The following is a 19,041-nucleotide window of genomic DNA, read 5'->3' on the forward strand; positions in this document are numbered from 1 at the left end:
CAGTAACATTTTATTTATTACGCTGTTTATCAGCTAGAATCAGGAAATAGCCTAAATATTATAATTCAAGGGACAGTTCCCATATTACTATATTTATGACTATTTTAATCCAATGCAATACTTGAAATCAATCAAAAATCTGCTTCCATGGGTTGAAATGTCTCAACAAAATGTGTATATATTGGGATAACACATTTAACACAATATTCAGTACATGTTGGCCATACAGACCTACTGTTAACTACTTAGGTCACATGCTACAGTCATACAACCCTGGTGCACAGCCATACATGAATCTACTATCATTATTTCAGTATTCATATTTTAAGCCTTGAACAAAAAAATCCTCAGGTTGACAAGCAATTCAAACTTCTTCTGTAGTTATCTTGAGTCAAGACTTATTAGTTATTAAAAACACAACCCCAAAAAACTAATCAGGGTATAAATATTGCAGATGAAGTGTGTCATGTAAAACTTTTGTTACTTTATGTTCAGTATTAAAGACAATTTATTATCTTGTTACGAGACAATTCATATTTATTGATTCATTTATTGACCGGCATGGTTGATAACCAATCACATTCATCAAGGGACAGAGACATAGACTGTAGGCTGTTAATAGCACGGCCATATCAGCTGTGTCTTTTCAACAACAACTTTTGGAATGTGTAAGTAACAGGAATAGAAACAGAAAAGAAAACGACTAACCATCCATTATTTATGAAATTACTTGTGGCACAGATAGGCATTATTAAATAATGCTATGAGAAAGCTAAAAGTTTAGCAAAGTAACAGTAGTCAGCATCAATTTTACACATCTTGACTTTTAGACCATCAACCGTTTACAAGACAGTGAAATGCAACAGATGACCAACCCAAAACAAAAAAAAATATTTGTATGCAACACGATATCTGTGGCATGCATATCCATAACACTGAGCATGTGACGTAACGCTTCTCTGGGACCACTGGAGCACTCGTCCCTCTGTGAATAAAGGTGAACAAACCAGTGCCCTCAGCCGATACGCCGACGGTACCACCCGACACCCCTACCAACGCTCCAGGCACCGCGCGCGCTTAGCTGCTACCGCACCAGGCTGCGGCATTGGTGAACATGCGTAGCCATGGCGATGGGCTGAGGGAGGCGCGGAGGTCCCGGGGGGCCCAGGGCCACTGCCAGCCGAGGGTGCAGCGCTCGGGGTGGGGCATCATGGTGAGGTGCCTCCCGTCCCGGGAGCACAGCCCCGCCAGGCCCTGGGGCGAGCCGTTGGGGTTCAGGGGGTACTCCTCCGTGGGCGCGCCCCCGTCGTCAAGGTAACGCAGCGGGGCCAGCCCGCCCGAGATGACCTGGCTCTGGGCCTCGGGCGAGGAGAACTGCATCAGACCTGACGCACAGACGCAGACGCAGACAGGAGGTAAGACAAGAGAATCTACAGCAATCACGACCTCTGAACTCCACGACCTCTGAACTCCACCGGATGAGTCAGCAGCTAGTCATTGCCTAGCCGGGACCCTAGAGCCCTGGACAGCCGTCCTCCTGCCGACCCATCTCTGCTCGGTATGAATGAACGTGTGTGCGTGTGTACGACGGCGTGTGCGCTACCTTCGCCGTGCGCGACCCAGACTCCCAGGGCGGACCCCTCCATGCCCTTCAGCCAGACGGAGGGGGAGGCCTGGATCCCCACGCTGACGAAGCGGGACTCGAACCTCCCCGAGGTGTTGTGGGTCAGCACCACCTCGGAGCCTGGGGGAGCGACGCACAGAACCACAAGGCACACATTTAAATGTGTTATCCGTTGACCGACTGTTTTTATATAAACTAGAGTTTTCCCACGCTCAACCTCTAGTTGTAATTAAACCAATAGCAATAATGTGTAAACCCCAGTCGATAATGTAACACATTTCTGAGCGCATACTATAATAACATTTAGCCTATAATGTTACAACGTATAACATTCGTTCACCACAAATGACTCTTAAAAGCAGTGCCATTCATTGAAAGCATGTGTAGCCCTTGCAGGAATAGAACCCCCCCAACACTGGCAGAGTAAATGCCATGCTCTACCAGCCAAGTTAGAAGGGGTCCACCTTAATGAATTATAAAAGCAGAATGCTCTATTCATTCTAACCACAGAACCCACTGCTGTACTTTCCTCTGTAGCTGCCTCACCTGTCCCGTCTTTCCCCTCTCCGACCCAGCCCAGCAGGGCGAGCAGCTGGCAGCCGTTGCACACCCCTAGGCTCAGCGTGTCTGGCCGGCTGCGGAACCGCTCAAACTCCGCCTTGGCCCGCGGGTTGTAGGCCACCGTGGCGGCCCAGCCTGGGGATCACACATCAGACGTATCGGGGCCGTTCCTGGTAGACCATTTCTGTATGCCTGCATGTGTGTGTGTGCGTGCGGTCTCCGTATGCAATCGTACCCTTTGCCGAGCCCAAGACGTCGGCGTAGCTGAACCCGCCGACGAACACCACGGCTTTGAAGGGCTCCAGGCTCAGGGAACCAGAACACAGGTCCTGCATGTTCACGTCCCAGACCTGCACACCCAAATGTCGGCGCTTTTAGAGGAGACTGAACTGAGCTACCATCGATCCCCTTTGGGCCGCCAGCTTACAACAGTTCAGACTTATTTACAGAGCCTCTGAAATATCTAAACACTACTTAATGCATAGCCGAAACTAAAACCAAAAAGTGCTTTAGGACAAATAGCCCCATTTACAAATACTGCACATTAGGCAAGTAGTGGAATTTAAAAGTGCTGCATCTGCGGTGTGTCTACCTCAAAGCCTGCCATATGCAGAGATACTGCCATTTCTCGGTCTCCATTACTGCCCTCCTCTCGAACCACTGCCACCCGGGGCTGACCTGGACACACCCCCACACACACAAACACCAACTGTTACAGCTCGGACACAGAGTTATTTACTGTGAATTTGTCATGACATATTGCCCAAATGGAAGGATTTTAGAATGCGTGTACGATCTTACAGAGGTGGCTGATGGTGGGCCTTTCAGAGGGGTCAAAGTTCAGTTTGAAGAAGGGCTGTGTCCGCTTGCTTAGCCCCTCCTCTTCTTGCCGAGCACAGCGCTCATTGGTCTGAAGACGCTCCAGTTGGAAACTTGTTTCTTCCCACAAGGCTCTGAGATCCGGAAGCTTGTCGTTCAGTACCTCCTTTCCATCAACACGAACGCTGACCTGTAAGGTGGCAAAAAGAAGTAGGAAATCATGACTTTCGTTTTTTGTTCATGTTCTTTCCATCTCAAGCGTATGTTCAAATGGGCCATGATGTTGATGTCCTTAAAATCCTACTTTAGCTTCTGGTCCGAAACCACAGGTTCTGCCGATGTGGTGGCAGTGAAGCCCTGCGTCGGAGTACCGCTGACACACTGCCTGCAGATCCACCTGCGACACCTCCAGAACCAGACCCAGCTCCTCGCTGAACAGCAACTCCAAGGCTACGCGGAGAGCACACAGGATAAACATATGCATCAGGTTGGAGTTAAAAAAAAAATACAACATGTTACACTTTTGGGAACACACCCACCTCCGACACCAGCGGAGGTGAAGTCCACGTCCAGCCCGCGGTTCCCAGCGAACGCCATCTCCAACAAGCAGGTGATGAGGCCGCCGTCGCTGATGTCATGCCCCGCGCTCAGAAGACGATCTGCCACAAAATGTATTGAATAGAAGAAATCCACTCATCAGCTGCACTCAGACTTCCATCACCAGCGGGGGGTGTGATAGTTAAGAGGATGGGAGCACTAGCATGGGGATAATAAATGTGAATAAAGCGACATACATACATACATTACATACATACAAGCCCGATCATGTGCAGTAACTATTCATTTTATGTACATTGTTTGGGCAGCCCATTTTAAACTGACTCTGAATGAAAAAAAAAAAAGGACCGACTTGAGTAGCAGTGACCTTGAAACCCCCTTGCCGACCTTGAATCAGCGTCTGTGTGGCGTTGAAGCAGGCGGAGAGGAGCTCGGGCAGGTCCAGGTCGGGGGAGCAGTCACCCAGCTGGCTGTAGCACTGAGCCAGGGCAGAGCCTCCCAGACGATGCTGGCCGGCCATGACTGGCACCCACAGCAGAACACCTGGAGCCACAGGACCAAGAGTCGGCACGGCGTGGGAGACAAGGGGGCAAATCCAGCGTCCACTTTGTACATAATCATCCGTTTACTGTAGAGAGAGAGAGAGAGCCCACAGGCCCGGACACAGAGCGCAGAAAGAGACAGAGACAGAAAAAGACAAGCGAGGGCGAGGGAGAGACTGACCTTTTCCATCTGGATCCTCTAGATCGGGAGTGACTGTGGCCGTGATGTCAGGACACACGGCGTAGGCGGAGATGACCAGAGCCCCTGATATTAAACAGTAGAGAGACGTCTGATATAAAAGCCTTTCCAAACACTTGCTCTCCGACATATAGATCATTGCACAAACAAACACACCGCCCTAGGACGTACCCGGTGCTTTGACCGTCTCCTTGCCGACCCTGGCAGCCATGCTGAGAGAATCCTTGCCCCCGTCAACAGCCACCCCCAGCTGGCCCATGACCTGACACATGGCCTGGCAGGCGTCCCACAGCGTGGAGCCCTCCCCGGGAAGCTTGGCAGCCCACATCCAGTTCCCGCTACACTTCACATCCTTTAAAATCACATGGCGAACACCGCCGGGAAGACATGTTAACAAGCCGACTCGCTGTTCATAATCAAAACCAACACCTTTTGGAACACGAAAAGCCTTTCTAAAAGCTATGCTTCCATCAACTGTTTTATGTAATACACCAGAGATCTTGCAGATAAAGCCTCTAAATGTCAGTCCTTGGATTAAATATCAAATTATTTGACTATTGACTTCTTTTTTATTTGCTAGAAACAGCTTTCGGGTTTATGAATTCATAAACTTGGGCCTGTTCACTCCCCTGCTCACCTTCAGTTCTGTGACTTTGGCAAATACCAGATTGGTCAGAGCCTCTCCCACAGCCATGCGAGCCCCCGCCTCCGGCGAGACTAGGCCCTTGATTGGCTGCTCTCCAATGGCAGTCGCCGCCCCCTCCAGGCCGAACGGAGACAGAGCGACAACGGCGACGTCAGCCAACGGGGTGTGCAGTGGACCGACGCACTGTTGCTGGGCAACCAGTCCAGTCACCGAGCGGTCTACCTGAAGACAGGGAGAGGAGGGAGACAGAGAGAGAGAGGGAGCATGAGCGACACAGAGACAAAGAGACAGACAGAAATAGAGAGACAGTGATAGGGAGAAAGAAAGAACAAGAGACTAAATGAGACAGAGAGCGAGAAAGAGAGCTAAAGAATGTCATGACTAATCGTATTCATTGCTTGTACACCGGCTAAATTGATCTAGGAGACATACGAGGACAAACCAAACAAACAAACAAGGACCTTGTTGGTCAGGTAGCGCTTGGAGGCTACGGAGGGCAGTCGAAGGACCCGGTCCAGGGCATCGCGGACCGTCAGCCCAGGGGGCAGGACCAGGGGCTGGAGGGCCGGGGCCACTCGCTCCATCACAAACTCCTTCTGGGGCATCTTGCCCAGGACCCACTCCAGCTGCAGGTCCACGGGACAGCGCCCCCTGCTGGCTGCATCCCCACCCTCCTCGTCCACCAGAACGATCTGCCATGATGCACGTACACATGGGGTGTTGAGTTCGACGCAGACACTTTGACATGGAATTAACAACAAAAAAAGTTTGAGTTTTGCGTTTGAGTTCATTTCAGGAGAAAGAAAATAAAAAGTCTCATAACAACAGATGGGGTTAGGGTTGATGTAAGGTAATGATGATACGCTTTGTTGAATCAAACCACTGTATTCACAGACACTATCAAGGTTGGAACACTCAAGCAACATGCTCCAACCTTCCTTAACGCTACCCCGCAAAAAAAGGTGTCAGATCTAAAGTGAATTCTCTTTCATGGCGAGCCAAGCGCAGTCTCCTTGCCATCTGTGGAGTATGATCAACGGGCCGGGCCTTCGCCACGGAGGCCATCCCTCCCCCTGCTTTATGTACGAGAGGTCACATATGACCAGAGGGACCCCGGCGAGGCAACCAGTCACATGTATAACCACCAGATGACATGTCAGGGTCTTAACATGCACTGTACAGGCTGATATGAAATGGATCTATGAAATAAAGATTGATGTCATAGCGTTCTGCCACAATTTGCGCCGGTCTTATTAAGGCCATCTGATTTAAAAAGGGAGTAGTCACACACTCTACTTTTAGACTATGGCAGAGAAGTGCTTCATGCAAAGTGTGACAAAAATGTCACCGTCCTATATTCGAAAAAAGCCAAGCGTGACGGTAACCCTTCAAGTGATGCACAAAAAATATATTTAACGAACTTAAATAACCTATGCAGCCGTATTTAAACAGTTAATAATAAGTAATAAAAGACTGAACGCACACACACACACACACACAAACAAACCTTTCCGTCTCCAGTGATGTTCCCTACAAAGTCCACGGGACACTTCTCCCTCCGACACACCGTCTCCAGGAAGGGCCGGTCCCCTGGGCGGAGCAGCAGGGCGTTGCTCTCCTGGTACTCGGCCCCCCAGAGCTCCAGGACACTCAGGGTGGGGTCCCCCTTCTGCAGGGGAACAGGGGCGACCGGAGGCGCGAGTTCATCGAGGACCAGGCATGCTAATTAAAGAGGCTGTTTTGACTCGTGGCTGTCTTGGGGGACTTACCTTGAAGCGACTGGAGTAGATGATGGCTCCTGCAGGCTCACTCAGCTCCTTGAGCACGTTACCTGAAAGAGTTTTGTTCTATTTTTTATTGTTGATTTCAGATTTCTTCATTTGGACGCATGAACAGACAATTATTTTCTGTCCGTTTTCGGAATTGGGATTTGACTTTGCGCGTCTAGTTTGCAATGCGGTTATAATTTATTTATTATTAAACAGTTCCTAACCCGATGGCATTTCTAAATGCATCATCATGAGATACTGTATTGACTGTGTAATCCTTACAGATCGTAAATCATCAAAAATGTATAGATCTTTTTATAAATATTGACGTTATATTAATATTATTAGAATTCCTATCGCTGTTGGAATTCATTCCATTCGACATTTTTAAAACATCATTCTCAATGTTATGACTAAGGAAATATATTCTTGGCATGGTAGCCCCAGGGGGCCTCAACCTTGTATATTTCAATGTACCGTTTCCTCCGGCGCCCTGGTCGTGGATGCTACAGATAGGGTTCCCCTGGCCCCTCTCCAGGCAGGCCCGCAGGGCCCGGTTCATCTTCTGCTCCATCTCAGCGTCGCCTCTCTGGACCGCGCCCAGGTCACGAGCACTGGAGTTGTCCCCTTGAACCTTCACACGAGGTGCACACACAACACACAATAACTTCCTTTTTATGTAAGGAAATTCCATCAAATGGCAAAAGGTTACAGTGCATTTAGGATGTGAGGGACAACATAACAAATGTTAAAAAAAAATGGTCTAAAATGAACACATCTTTACGGTAGGCCGTGGAATTATTTTCTCTAAATCCTCGTACTTACCTTACCCATTTCCCTATTATACTATACGAATTTGAATAAGTTATTCTTTCAAGGAAAATTCCGACACCAATAAATCCTTTTAAAATGATCAATAGCAATCTTATTGACCGCTGACTGAGGCGGAGCCGGGGAGCGTACCTGCACAGAGGAGGCCGCTCCTCCCCCCACACCGATCCGGTACACCGGCCCCCCGATCTTCACCACCTCCATCCCTGGAAGAGAAGAGCGTCCACTGCGTCACACACCGACCCCCTACCAGTTCATCGCCACGGAAATCGATGGCTTGAGAAGACGAAACGCACCGGCCTCCGCCGCCTCCTTCTTGATGTGCGTGTCCTCCATGGCGCCCAGGCCGCCGCTGAACATTATGGGCTTGATCCACTCTCTGCGCTCCCCGCTGGCCAGACGCATGCCGAACGAACGGGCGAAACCTGCACAGAGAGAGACGGACAGAGAGACGGAGACACAGAGAAGGAGTGAGAGACGGAGAGGGATAGAGAGACCGAGACACAGAGAGACGGTGAGGGCGAGAGAGACAGAGAGAGAAAGAATCAGAGGGACAGAGACAGTGTGAGACAGACAGAGACACAGAGAGAGGTCAGGCACGTTTACCAAAGACACTATGCTATACAGCAGTGTAGTAAATGTACTCTTTTTCTTTTTTAACAAGATCTTATTTTGCCCCCTTCCAGATAGCTTGCAGAGATTGTGAATAGTATCCAATACCTTTCACACTGCTGTAACATGCAAGGCCACAATCATAGTATTACTTGCATCCATTTTAAAATAACATCGGTAAGGGTGGGAACCAGGGGATGACGACTCACCAGATAGGACGGGCTCTCCGAACTTGTTGCCGTAGTCGGACGCTCCGTTGCTGGCCTCGATGGCCACCTGCAGGGGGGGGGCGAAGCTGGGCGGGTACTCCCAGCCCTCCCCCTCACTCTCCCAGGGAAGACTGTAGCCTGAGGAGGTGGAACAAAACAACACAACACACATATATATTAGGGATGTGCATCTCTCCTTTGTAGGACGATCAGATACGTATCGAGATACATGCGCAACGATACGATTCAGGGACGATACCTTTTAACATGGAACGATTCGATGTTATAACAGTCCCGTGCGATTTGATGAGATATGATTCAATCCGATAGATAGAGATTATATTTGTTTAATGTTAACACATTCATTTTCCCCTGCATAAATAAGACTTCTATAAATGAGCCAATGCCTACTTTCAAATAGGTATATGGTATAGGGAACATGGAATCTTAGGTTTCTATATTTGTTTCTTTATGGCATGGGGAATAAATGGAAGATAAATGTATCAATTTAGAACTACACGTCTATTTATTTGTTTATTGATAGACTTGATCGCTGTCCTACACAATTTACAAATAGCTAGGCTTTTGTCGATATTTCCCTCCTTCTTATAAAACCCAATGGACTTCCACACGTTTGATTTCAGATTTGCTGGTGCACAAAAAATCATTTCACCGTTTTCGGAAATGTTATACTGTTCTATTTTTATTATTTGCTCGCTCACAACTTGGGTTATTTCCTGCTCTCGAGAAGTGCCCAAAAAAAACATCAACACACACACACACACACACGGATCCGCCCACTTCATTAAATTCCATTTCTCAGATCCTTATGGAAACGGAATGAAATAAGTTGAAAATGCTGTCTTGATATCAGGCTAAAGCTTCACACTGCATTTTACATCCGATATATCAAATCTTTATCAATTATATTGTCTGAAGCTTCACCTGGGATGTGAAGGTTTCCAAAGCAGTATCCCGCCGTGCCGGCGATGACGTGGCCGCCCCGCCCCACACTCTGAACGTCCCGGATCCGGCCGCCCGTTCCTGTGGTGGCGCCGCTGAACGGAGAGACTCCTGGATGGGGACGGGGGACGGGGGGGACGGGGGGAGAGACTTAACCACGGCTCAGGCGAGCGATGCAGAAACAAGATGCGCTCTGCAGAATAACTTCAACACCGCTTTACGATAATGTATTGTATTGATATTTAGGAGAGTAGTAGTATTTTAGGTGTGTGTGCTCGCTGACCGGTAGGGAAGTTGTGGGTCTCAGCGGTGAAGACGACATGCCTCAGGGAGCGGCGTGTCTCGTACCGGCTGGCCTGGGAGGGGTCGGTGGGGTACACACACTCCACCTCTCTCCCGCTGATCCCACTACACACACAAACAACGTAAATAGACATGTTGTCATCCAAAATGATATAAATAGAACAAAAAGATTGCTCTAATGTGATTACTAATCGTGCACTGATCAGATGAACTCATAGGCCCACACGTAAAAATGTATTATGAATCAGTGATTTATGAGGATGCAATTTATCCCCATGACAACAGGACATTGTAACAGAGACTCGTTAACAAAGACCCTCATCTCACAGGGATTCGACGATGAAGCTCCTACCTGCTGTTGTCGCAGAACTGGATGACGTTGTTCTGATTGCTATGGCGCTGGGTGTCCATAATGAGGCTGAACAGGGTGTCCTTCTGCTCCTGGCCATCGATCACCATCCGACCCCGGAAGAACCAGTGGCGGCTGTGCTCACTGGGAGACCAAACACATTAGCTCTCCCAGAGGGATCCCCCAAATCCCAGACAGAAGCACATGGGGCACAGACTCACCTGTTGGACTGGGCCAGGTCGAAGCACTCCACGCTGGTGGGGTTGCGCTTCACCCTCTGAAACATGGCGGTGTAGAAGTCGAGATCCCAGGAGTCGAAGGCCAAACCTGGGTGAGAAACAGGGGATTGTGGATGTTTGAGTTGCATTTTCATATTTGTAACCCACAGAAGACGATTCAAAATGTGTGTGCCCCAATTCACAAATATTTGTTACTAGTGCTTGGTCCGTGATATCCACATGAAAATTTGGAAAACAACTTAAAAAACATGCGTTACATTTTTTGTTGTCATTTTTTAGATCTTGTACAGTTTTTTCCACTGTGAAAAAGTGTACAGTAAAATTATCGGTAAGCCAACTCCAGATTGTGACATTTAACACGTACATATGACCATATGTCCTGGGCCATCATATGAATGTTTATCCTGAGCCATCATATAAACTTTTGACCATGGCCATCATATAAACGTTTGACCATGGCCATCATATAAACGTTTGACCATGGCCATCATATAAACGTTTGATCATGGCCATCATATAAATGTTTGACCATGGCCACCATATAAACGTTTGACAATGATCATCAGACAAACTTTTGACCAAGGCCATCATATAAATGTTTGACCATGGCCATCATATAAACGTATGACCAAGATCATCATATAAACTTTTGACAATGGCCATCATATAAACGTTTGATGATGGCCATCATATAAACGTCTGCCATGGGTAGTAGCCACCCTACTACCAAGTGGATTTCAGAGAATATAAGCTTTAATTAGAAAGAGCGACACTCCCATATAGGCCAGATCACTTGGTTGAATCCTTCATTCCACCCTTAATCCAAACTCTAGCTCAGTCGAATTAATTCCTGAGACCGGCAGACACAAGAATTCACTTCTGTAGCCAGTAAAGACATACAGGGATACCCCATGACATGCCACTTTAAAACATTCATGTCTCTGTCTGGAATCATACGGTCTTATTGTGTCTACGTGATCAACAACACTGGATGCTTGAAGTTGTAACTCTAAAACAATCAATGGGGTAAAGTAAATTAAATAAAACCAAAACGGTCATAGTAGTAGAATGTATAAAATAAACATTTTGCACAAAGCAGACGGATGCACACACTCACGCCATCTAATCAGTTTCAATTTAGTTCAATAAGTCAGTAATTGAAAAACAGAGCCATCCATTCACACCCACACACGTGAAAGATAATTAGTAACATTAGCCCCGTCTTGTGACTTTCATTAGTGAAGCACTGGATCATGTGACACACAACACACACTTACACACACCCAGGACTGACGGAAGACAAGAACAGGGTAGAGATTATGTTTAGTTGAGTGATGGTTTGTTATGAAAAGGAAAAAGACATAAGACATAAGAAAAGGAAAAGAGAGAGGCTTTCAAAAAAACACATCACACACACCCACACACCCACACACACCCACACCCACACCCACACACACACACACACACACACACACACACACACACACACACACACACACCTACCCAGGTCATCGTTGGCCTCCTGCAGGGCGGCCCGTCCCTGGCCAAGGATGTCCACCTCAAACACCGCCTGGGGTTTGGCATCAACGGAGAAGGAGCTGATGGACTGCTGGTAGAGGCACTCCGTCATGCTGTCGTACAGACCCCCGATCAGCTGCTCCACCTCTCCGTCCAGGTCATCCAGACCCGCTCCGTCCCGTGGCTGGAGGAAAGGAGAGCACAAAGAGAGACCAGCTGAAGCAGCCATCTATACAAACACAAACATAAGCGATGTAATGTAATGTTAATAAGACACTAACTCAAATTTAATATTGCAGTAGTAATAATCTCAGAAATCATATGGGAGACAGATATATTTAATATTCGCATAATTGTGTTTGAATGGTCAAATAAGTGCCGGCACCAATTATATATTATTTCACTGGAATGCAGCCTTTAAGGAGAGAAGAGCGACATGAAAAGAATCTAAAGTTCATCGAATGCCTCAATGGTTTTCTGGGAACATAAGGCCAGGCACTGCATCAGTGAGCAGGAGACTAGTCGGGATTCCAACGCTTCAATGATAAGGCAGAGAGACTATGAGGCCTGCCTCAGGAGCTGTGGGGCTGTGGAAGGAGACAGGAGCCCCCAGGGCATTTGATCAAATGCTACGGTCCGTTGCACGGTCTAGATGGAAGCTAAAAGGGGATTCTCTGAGGCAGCTCCTAGGCTGTGGAACAGTCTCCCCATCTCCATCAAGTCACCGCCCGCAGTTCATATATTCAAATAGAGTTCCAAAACCCATTTATTATTCGCTAGGATTTGCAACCGCCTGCATGTGTCTGCGCAAGCATGTTGTGTATACATGCATGAACCTTATCAGCTACAATATTTCCAGTTCGCTTCCAAAGAAAACAACAACTTGGATTTGTTTTGTTGATAATGCGGCCAAAAAGGCAGACAAGGAGGTGTGCATGAAACCAGCTACCTCCCCCACATCCTTCACCCCTACAGTCGCCCGTTGAAACAACGTTGTGGGTGGGTGTGGCGGTGCTCGTCTACTACCTTGATGAGGAGTCGGCGAGACGGCTCCACCCGTGTGACGGCCCCCAGGCCGACACTCTGGCAAATGGACACGGCGTTGGTGGACCACGCCGTGGAGAAGTTCAACCTGCCGGGCAAACGGAGCAGTGCTCTACGTCAGAGGCTGAATGAGGGGTTGTGCCCCTGGGAATGTTGCTTCCGGTGGACGTGACGGTCCTTCAGACTGTGGCTTTTAGACGCACGTACTTTGGAGGAAACTGTGGAGCATAATACATGAAATGGCAAAACCAACATGTATCGCACAGCCCGAATCCCTGATACTTTTCGAGTGAAGATAACGCTTCTTGGCTCTTCTTTTTAGTACACATTGATATGTACTTAACAGATACTGTTCAAGATCAAGACATACCAAGATGTTAATAATCAAAATGACAAGATTTTGGGTTCACAGGCAATTTTGTGACTGTGGTTTGATTTGGTACCTGGGCCCAATCTCCACCAACCGCTGCCCCTTCTCCTCCGTCAAGAAAGGCTTCTCCGAGAGCGGTCCTGCCTGGACGGGGGACTGGAAGAGCCACAGCAGAACCTCCCTATCCTTTGCACTGAGGCTCTCACAGCCTACAGAAAGAGAGTTGCATGTAGTGTTGGTGAGAGACAGTTGGAATACAATAAGTGAATATGTAGTTGTCTTATATTGAAATATGCAAATATTGTTTTTTATATTGTCTGAGCATATGAACATGATTAGACTGATTTAATTTTTTTAATACTGACCCGTCAGTTCCACATTGTAGCAAATTTCTCCGATTATTGACAGCTTGGGGTAGAGATGGGCAGCCCTCTGTAAGGCCCGCCCCCTCACAGCCTCTCTGCTATAGAATCTTACCACAGCCATAACTGATAATTGAAACAAAGAACAAATATTACAATTAAAGGAATTGACATAAGAAGCAGGAATCTTAGCATGATCGTAACGGACCTCAAACAAACTCAACTGAATAGCATATAGTAGGCATAGTAGTATAGACACGAGTATAGATTAAATGCCGACAATCTTCAATTGTTAGGTTGAAGTCAAGTGACAGCAAATAGTAGTGACTAATCACCGTTGTCATCTCAGGTCAACACTGCTGGAGACTACAGCAATACACTAACTAGGTCTGGTATCAAAATGTCATCAAAATACTATTTTTGTGTTACCAATATTAGTCGTAAGCATCACCTAAATGCTTAGGTTAAAAGGGTGTTCCAGTTTACTTGAAGTCTACGCATCTGCGACTTTCATGTAAATTGTATGCATGTTGCATCACCAGACAAGCAAATACAGCACGGGTCTATAATTTGCTACCATGATCCATGGAGAAGAGTGGAGAGCCTATTGCATAAACTTTCCGCTAAAAAGGGCTAAGTTAGCGTGCTACCCAATACTGTACACTACAGCAACATTTGTGAAAAGGTAATAAAGGTAACGAACTAGTGTGTAAACAATACCGAATCCGATGTTGACTAATTTGAAATCGTTGACTAATGAAGAAAATAAACTTTAACCTGGTTGTTCATTAAAGGAATTGAGAACGCAATGGCTAATTGCAATACAGTCTTAGTAACTAATTTCTTCCTAATATTCGGCAGAATAAAATGAATGAACCCCATGTCACTTACCCGGTGTTTTCACCCCAAAACAAAGTCGTCTCAAACCCTGGAAGGATCTGCAAAGTTGGAAAGCAGTTGACCCGGGTGGTGAGTGTCCCACATGTGCGCTAAGGAAGTAATTGCACGCATGCGCAGTTTGGCATAGCTAAACTGATGTTTTGTTGATGGTGCATATCGGAATTTAACAGCAATAGAATAAGCAATATTCACACAGGAAAGTGGTGCGGTCTTAGATATATTTAATAAATTAAAACAAGGTACAAAAAAAAACAATGTACATTTTATACCTCCCCTCCACTAATTTACCTCCTCTTCTCAACAGTTTAACCACAACAGTCTATCACAGATATAAACAGGCTTGTAAAACAGCTAACACAAGAGCTGCACCATGATGTCTAGCCATTAATCATTGAATCTTCTGCGTTTCATACACAACGTATTTATTGTCCCCAAGGACCCAACCAAATCCCCCCCCCCCCTCCCCCCCACGAAACACATACATGCTACATGTTTGCAGGCACCTCGGATAAGACAGAAGGATTAGACTGAGATAATATTATCTGGAGACCACAAAGTACATTTTGGTGTTGATTTAGTGAAATGCCGACGGATCGAACTGGCTGTGAAGCCGCTGGTCTCCGATAGCACTGCCGCAGCTGTCCTCCATTTGCCTTCACAGCGATACATTTATTTATATATAAATACATGGGCTTCTAATTTGTTGAACAGTGCAGATGTTTGGTGGATGCAGATGTTTCTAAGGCTGCGTTTCGTTTGGATGTTTCCTTCTTGCCCTTCTCCAAGGCTGTTTCTCCTCCCCCCGCCCCATCAATGAGGAGGAGGGGGGGGGGGGGGGGGGGGGGGGAGACCACTGAATGGCTTGTGAGGAATCGATGAGTGCTTAGGAAGAAATGAAGTGACACCGTGGCGTGGAGCAATGGATAGGGCTTCAATGCCAGGGCTAGGAGGATGCACATTTAGGTCCAATGGGAGTGCACTAAACAAGTGGGGGGGCGGGGGGAACTCACACATACTTGTGCGCACACAGCCACTCACACATACAGTTATGTACACGCACACGCAGGCACACATGACACGCTCTCAAACACGCAGAAAGCCTTCGGTAATAACTGTTAATATGCACAAATTGATTAATATTTTTGCACGATTACAGTGACTATGCAGTCCAGCCACAGGGACTAATAATCAACCCCCCTAACACCCAATCCCTCCCCTTCCGTCTGGTAGTAGTTCTACCTAGTCTTCCCAGTATCGAGTACCCCCTGTATTCCCTAAGGGGCTACATGAGAAATTCAACATTCTACATCCCAGGGAATCTACAGTCTGAGTGACATATGTACATGAGGTTCGAGCCCTACATATATATGTATATGTAATATATATACATGTATATATATTATAGATACACACTCACACACACACATCTACTGTATACATATAGGGTTTGGCATCAGACGACCAGCTGTTGCCTGTGAGCCTGTCTTGTGGTCTTTAATGTTCAATGTGCCAACTCATCCCACAAAGGCAAGTACCAAGAGAAGTGCCACGCAGGTAAAACTCTCGTCCACAAAACAATCCACATTGATTTGGCAAATGCAGAGTATAGCAAGGGGCATGGGTTGTGGGATACAGTCATGGGTAGAAGCGCTTGTCTGCAGAATCCCATCCCCAGATCGGGCCACATCCTTTTCCTCCTGTGACCAGCGGAAGTGCTAACCTCCCCATACTCTTTACAAAGACGTGATTATAATGCCTCCGTTTTAACCCTCATATGATATTCACTAGCTATGCACGGCACAGACATCCACTTTGTTTTGGATAGTGATGCAAATCAGGGGACAGATGTCGGGGAGAAATAATGGCAAAAGTTGGGCACTGGAAAGGGTGGGCGTCCACACCGAAAGAACTGAATAAATCAAAGGCCATAAGGAGGGAGAAAAGAGGAGAAAGAAACTGTGTGGAAAGTAAACCAAAAATAAATAAAAAAATCAGGACGCAGAAAGATATTGGCCGGTTGCTCGGACAGTTTTCTGTTCCTCTGCCTGACGACAGCAGCTTCCTGGAATGTTTCCACCTCTGGGTGACCGTGAAGTCGGAGTGTAGGGTTAGGTACACAATCTGCCATAAATCATCTTCCCTTTGTGTCTGGTTTTGTTTTGGAGGTGGAGCAGGGGCATCCAGCTGTTTTGTACCGATGGCAGAGGTCGGTTGACGTTCAGGTCAAAGTTCAAGAGTCCCGTTTTAGTATTCTGCGGCGTACTCTGTACCGTGGAGCCCCCTGCACACCAGGGTGAACTCTTTGACGATGTCCTTCACCCTCCTTTTGTTCACTCGCTCTCTGCTGGATGGAAGAGTACAAAGGGGGGAGAGACTGCATGTCAATGCTAGTGGGAAACGGATATTAATATTTCCTCTGAAATTTGAGAAAGGATATAATTATTTGGACAAAATCCACAATGTGACAATATCCTGGGCATTAACTATTCAGTACACGCATGAAAAATATAAGCAAATTCTGTAATGCCGAGTGAACGTTTATCAGCTCAAACCATGTCCCAAACTATATCCTCCTACTATAAACTACACGTCACAACATGCATATGACACCAACACAATGCCCTGCCCTGCAACAGACGAACTACCAAGGAACAGTGTGGTGGGGATCAGCATAGTGATGAAACTCTACCTGAGGATCTGCTGTGAGAAGGTCTCTTTCTGTTCAGGCGTGAGCCGCATTGAGGGGAAGCCAGGCGGCTGCAGGGCTTCCTTCAGCCAGAGAGTCAGCAGAGAGAAGCAGTTCTTGTTCATACTGAAGAGCACCTCAGCAAACTGGTCCATCAGGCTCCGAGAGACCCCGCCCCCGATTCCCTGCGAAGTGGCAACATTATACGTCTGTCGTAGAGTGCTACTGTATATACCTAGGGATGCACCGAAATGGAAATTCATGGCCAAAACCGAAACCGAATATACTGAAACAGTTGGCCGAAAGCCGAAACCGAATAACGAATGTGGCCTTTTCTGTTTTTCATTCATTTTGCTTTAATTTTTCACCATTGCATAAATCAAACAATTAAATGTCCTTTATAAACTTTTTGTCTTGCTTTTCAATAAAAAAAAATCAATTACAAATTTGATACAAAATATTTATTTAATACTGAACGTTTTCTAACATTCCAGCAGACCTTATAGCAAGAATTCAAGAACAATGTACCTTTAAATAAACTAGTAAAACAATTATTATTATTTATTTTTTTTAAATCAAAAATAAAAATGCTCGGGGTATTATTTTCGGCCTTTTTTTACTCCTTCGGCCGAAACCGAACATTATGTTTTGGGTCATTTTCGGTGGCTGAATATTCGGTGCATCCCTATATATAACTGATAGAATGTAGGACCAGGAGAACGACTACTATTATAAGCATCAGTAGTAGCACTAGCGCTTTTTGGTAATATGGCTTTGTATGGCACATGCAACTACAGTATGGGCGATGCAGGCAGCACTCCTCACCTCCAGCAGAGCCTGTATCAACACCTTGCCATCCTCCTGGACCACCCTGGCCACCGGGGGCACATCAGAGCAGTGGGGCAGCAACTCCGTCTGAGATAGACACACACAGACGCCGTTTAAGAAGCATACCCTTGTATCCTACCGATGGGGATTGAGACATTTTGAGTTTGGTGCTTCCTTACAAAGAACAAGCATGTCGACTTGACAGTCGGAGCCTCCGGAAATTTGAGTGACAGGATTCCTAAATCAAAGAAGGAGAGAGCAGGTGAAGGAAAGAATATGTGAACAAAAGGATTTAGTTTGTTTTTATTATGGTGCTGGCAGTATGCGTTTGTGACTGTGTGGGTGTGTAAGCGACGACGCCCACTTACCACAGTGGAACACCGCTTTCACATCAAGGCTCTCTGACAAGAACAGATCTGGCTTCCTTTTGAGGGCCTAGGATGCAGGAACAAAAGGCACGGAGCAGAGGTTGGTTTCTGTGACCCTGACCCAGGATTGAAAACACTCCTAGCCCTAACCTCCAATTCATATCCACTGTGCTCCAGTGCACCCGGCTCTACGCCTGGCAGCCACATCTGGCCGGAAACACGCTACGACTAGGCGCTACGGCTCTGTAGACCGACTAGGATGCATTCTAATGTCCAAACTCCTACCGAGCTCCTCCGCAATACACAACAAAGGAGGTGTAATCAACAAACTGCATCAACAAAAGATTTCAAACATTCAAAAGTAATCACTGAAATATCAAACTCAAAATAAAGGCAATGGCGTTTCCTTTTTTTTTTGCTTTGTAACCTAAGAAAAATATGCAATTAATTTTACTTTAATTACATTATTTTATTTGTTTTGTTTTTGGTTGACTGGACTGAATATGCAACAGAAGTAATTGACATGTGCAGATAAAGAGAATCATAACTCATCTGGTAAGAATGAACTCAGTCAGGATGGGAGAGAGAGGGGAGAGAGGGAGAGATGAAGGTCAGATCTATCCAAGGATAGAAAGCCAATGAAGAAGAATGAAAAGGGTAGGCAAAATTATATAACAATTAGAGCCGTTAGCCAATTAATCTAAATTGATTAATATTGAGTAAATATTAATTAATTTGGGC

At 46.4% G+C, this 19,041-nt stretch overlaps 2 protein-coding genes across 5 annotated transcripts in view; both read right to left on the reverse strand.

Annotated features, from left to right (window-relative positions):
* Positions 1 to 530: 530 nt before the first annotated feature.
* Positions 531 to 14,542, reverse strand: pfas (phosphoribosylformylglycinamidine synthase). Its single transcript, XM_060067315.1, has 28 exons — positions 14,410 to 14,542; positions 13,522 to 13,644; positions 13,230 to 13,365; positions 12,769 to 12,874; positions 11,728 to 11,926; positions 10,207 to 10,312; positions 9,989 to 10,129; positions 9,617 to 9,741; positions 9,316 to 9,444; positions 8,371 to 8,508; positions 7,846 to 7,974; positions 7,682 to 7,755; positions 7,196 to 7,352; positions 6,719 to 6,780; positions 6,457 to 6,618; positions 5,411 to 5,641; positions 4,941 to 5,171; positions 4,475 to 4,655; positions 4,286 to 4,369; positions 3,950 to 4,105; positions 3,544 to 3,663; positions 3,309 to 3,454; positions 2,987 to 3,194; positions 2,778 to 2,863; positions 2,421 to 2,535; positions 2,171 to 2,320; positions 1,604 to 1,744; positions 531 to 1,385 (listed from the first exon to the last, which is right to left on the reverse strand). Exons 2-28 carry the CDS (start codon positions 13,640 to 13,642, stop codon positions 1,078 to 1,080), a joined length of 3,942 nt encoding a protein of 1,313 aa, XP_059923298.1. The 5' UTR covers positions 13,643 to 13,644; positions 14,410 to 14,542; the 3' UTR covers positions 531 to 1,077.
* An 80-nt stretch (positions 14,543 to 14,622) lies between these two features.
* Positions 14,623 to 19,041, reverse strand: part of LOC132469361 (importin-13-like) — a 31,786-nt gene continuing 27,367 nt past the window's right edge. For 2 of the 4 annotated variants that reach the window (XM_060067316.1, XM_060067317.1), the window contains exons 19-23: positions 18,301 to 18,367; positions 18,112 to 18,170; positions 17,930 to 18,019; positions 17,108 to 17,289; positions 14,623 to 16,762 (exon numbers count right to left, since the gene is read on the reverse strand). In XM_060067316.1, coding sequence (XP_059923299.1) covers positions 16,663 to 16,762; positions 17,108 to 17,289; positions 17,930 to 18,019; positions 18,112 to 18,170; positions 18,301 to 18,367 — 498 coding nt within the window. In that variant the 3' untranslated portion in view covers positions 14,623 to 16,662. Of the gene's footprint in view, positions 16,763 to 17,107; positions 17,290 to 17,929; positions 18,020 to 18,111; positions 18,171 to 18,300; positions 18,368 to 19,041 lie in introns of those variants that run through there. The other 2 variants (XM_060067318.1, XR_009528422.1) reach the window with 2 other exon arrangements.

Source organism: Gadus macrocephalus, chromosome 12 (assembly GCF_031168955.1).
Source record: "Gadus macrocephalus chromosome 12, ASM3116895v1".
Lineage (NCBI taxonomy): Eukaryota > Metazoa > Chordata > Actinopteri > Gadiformes > Gadidae > Gadus > Gadus macrocephalus.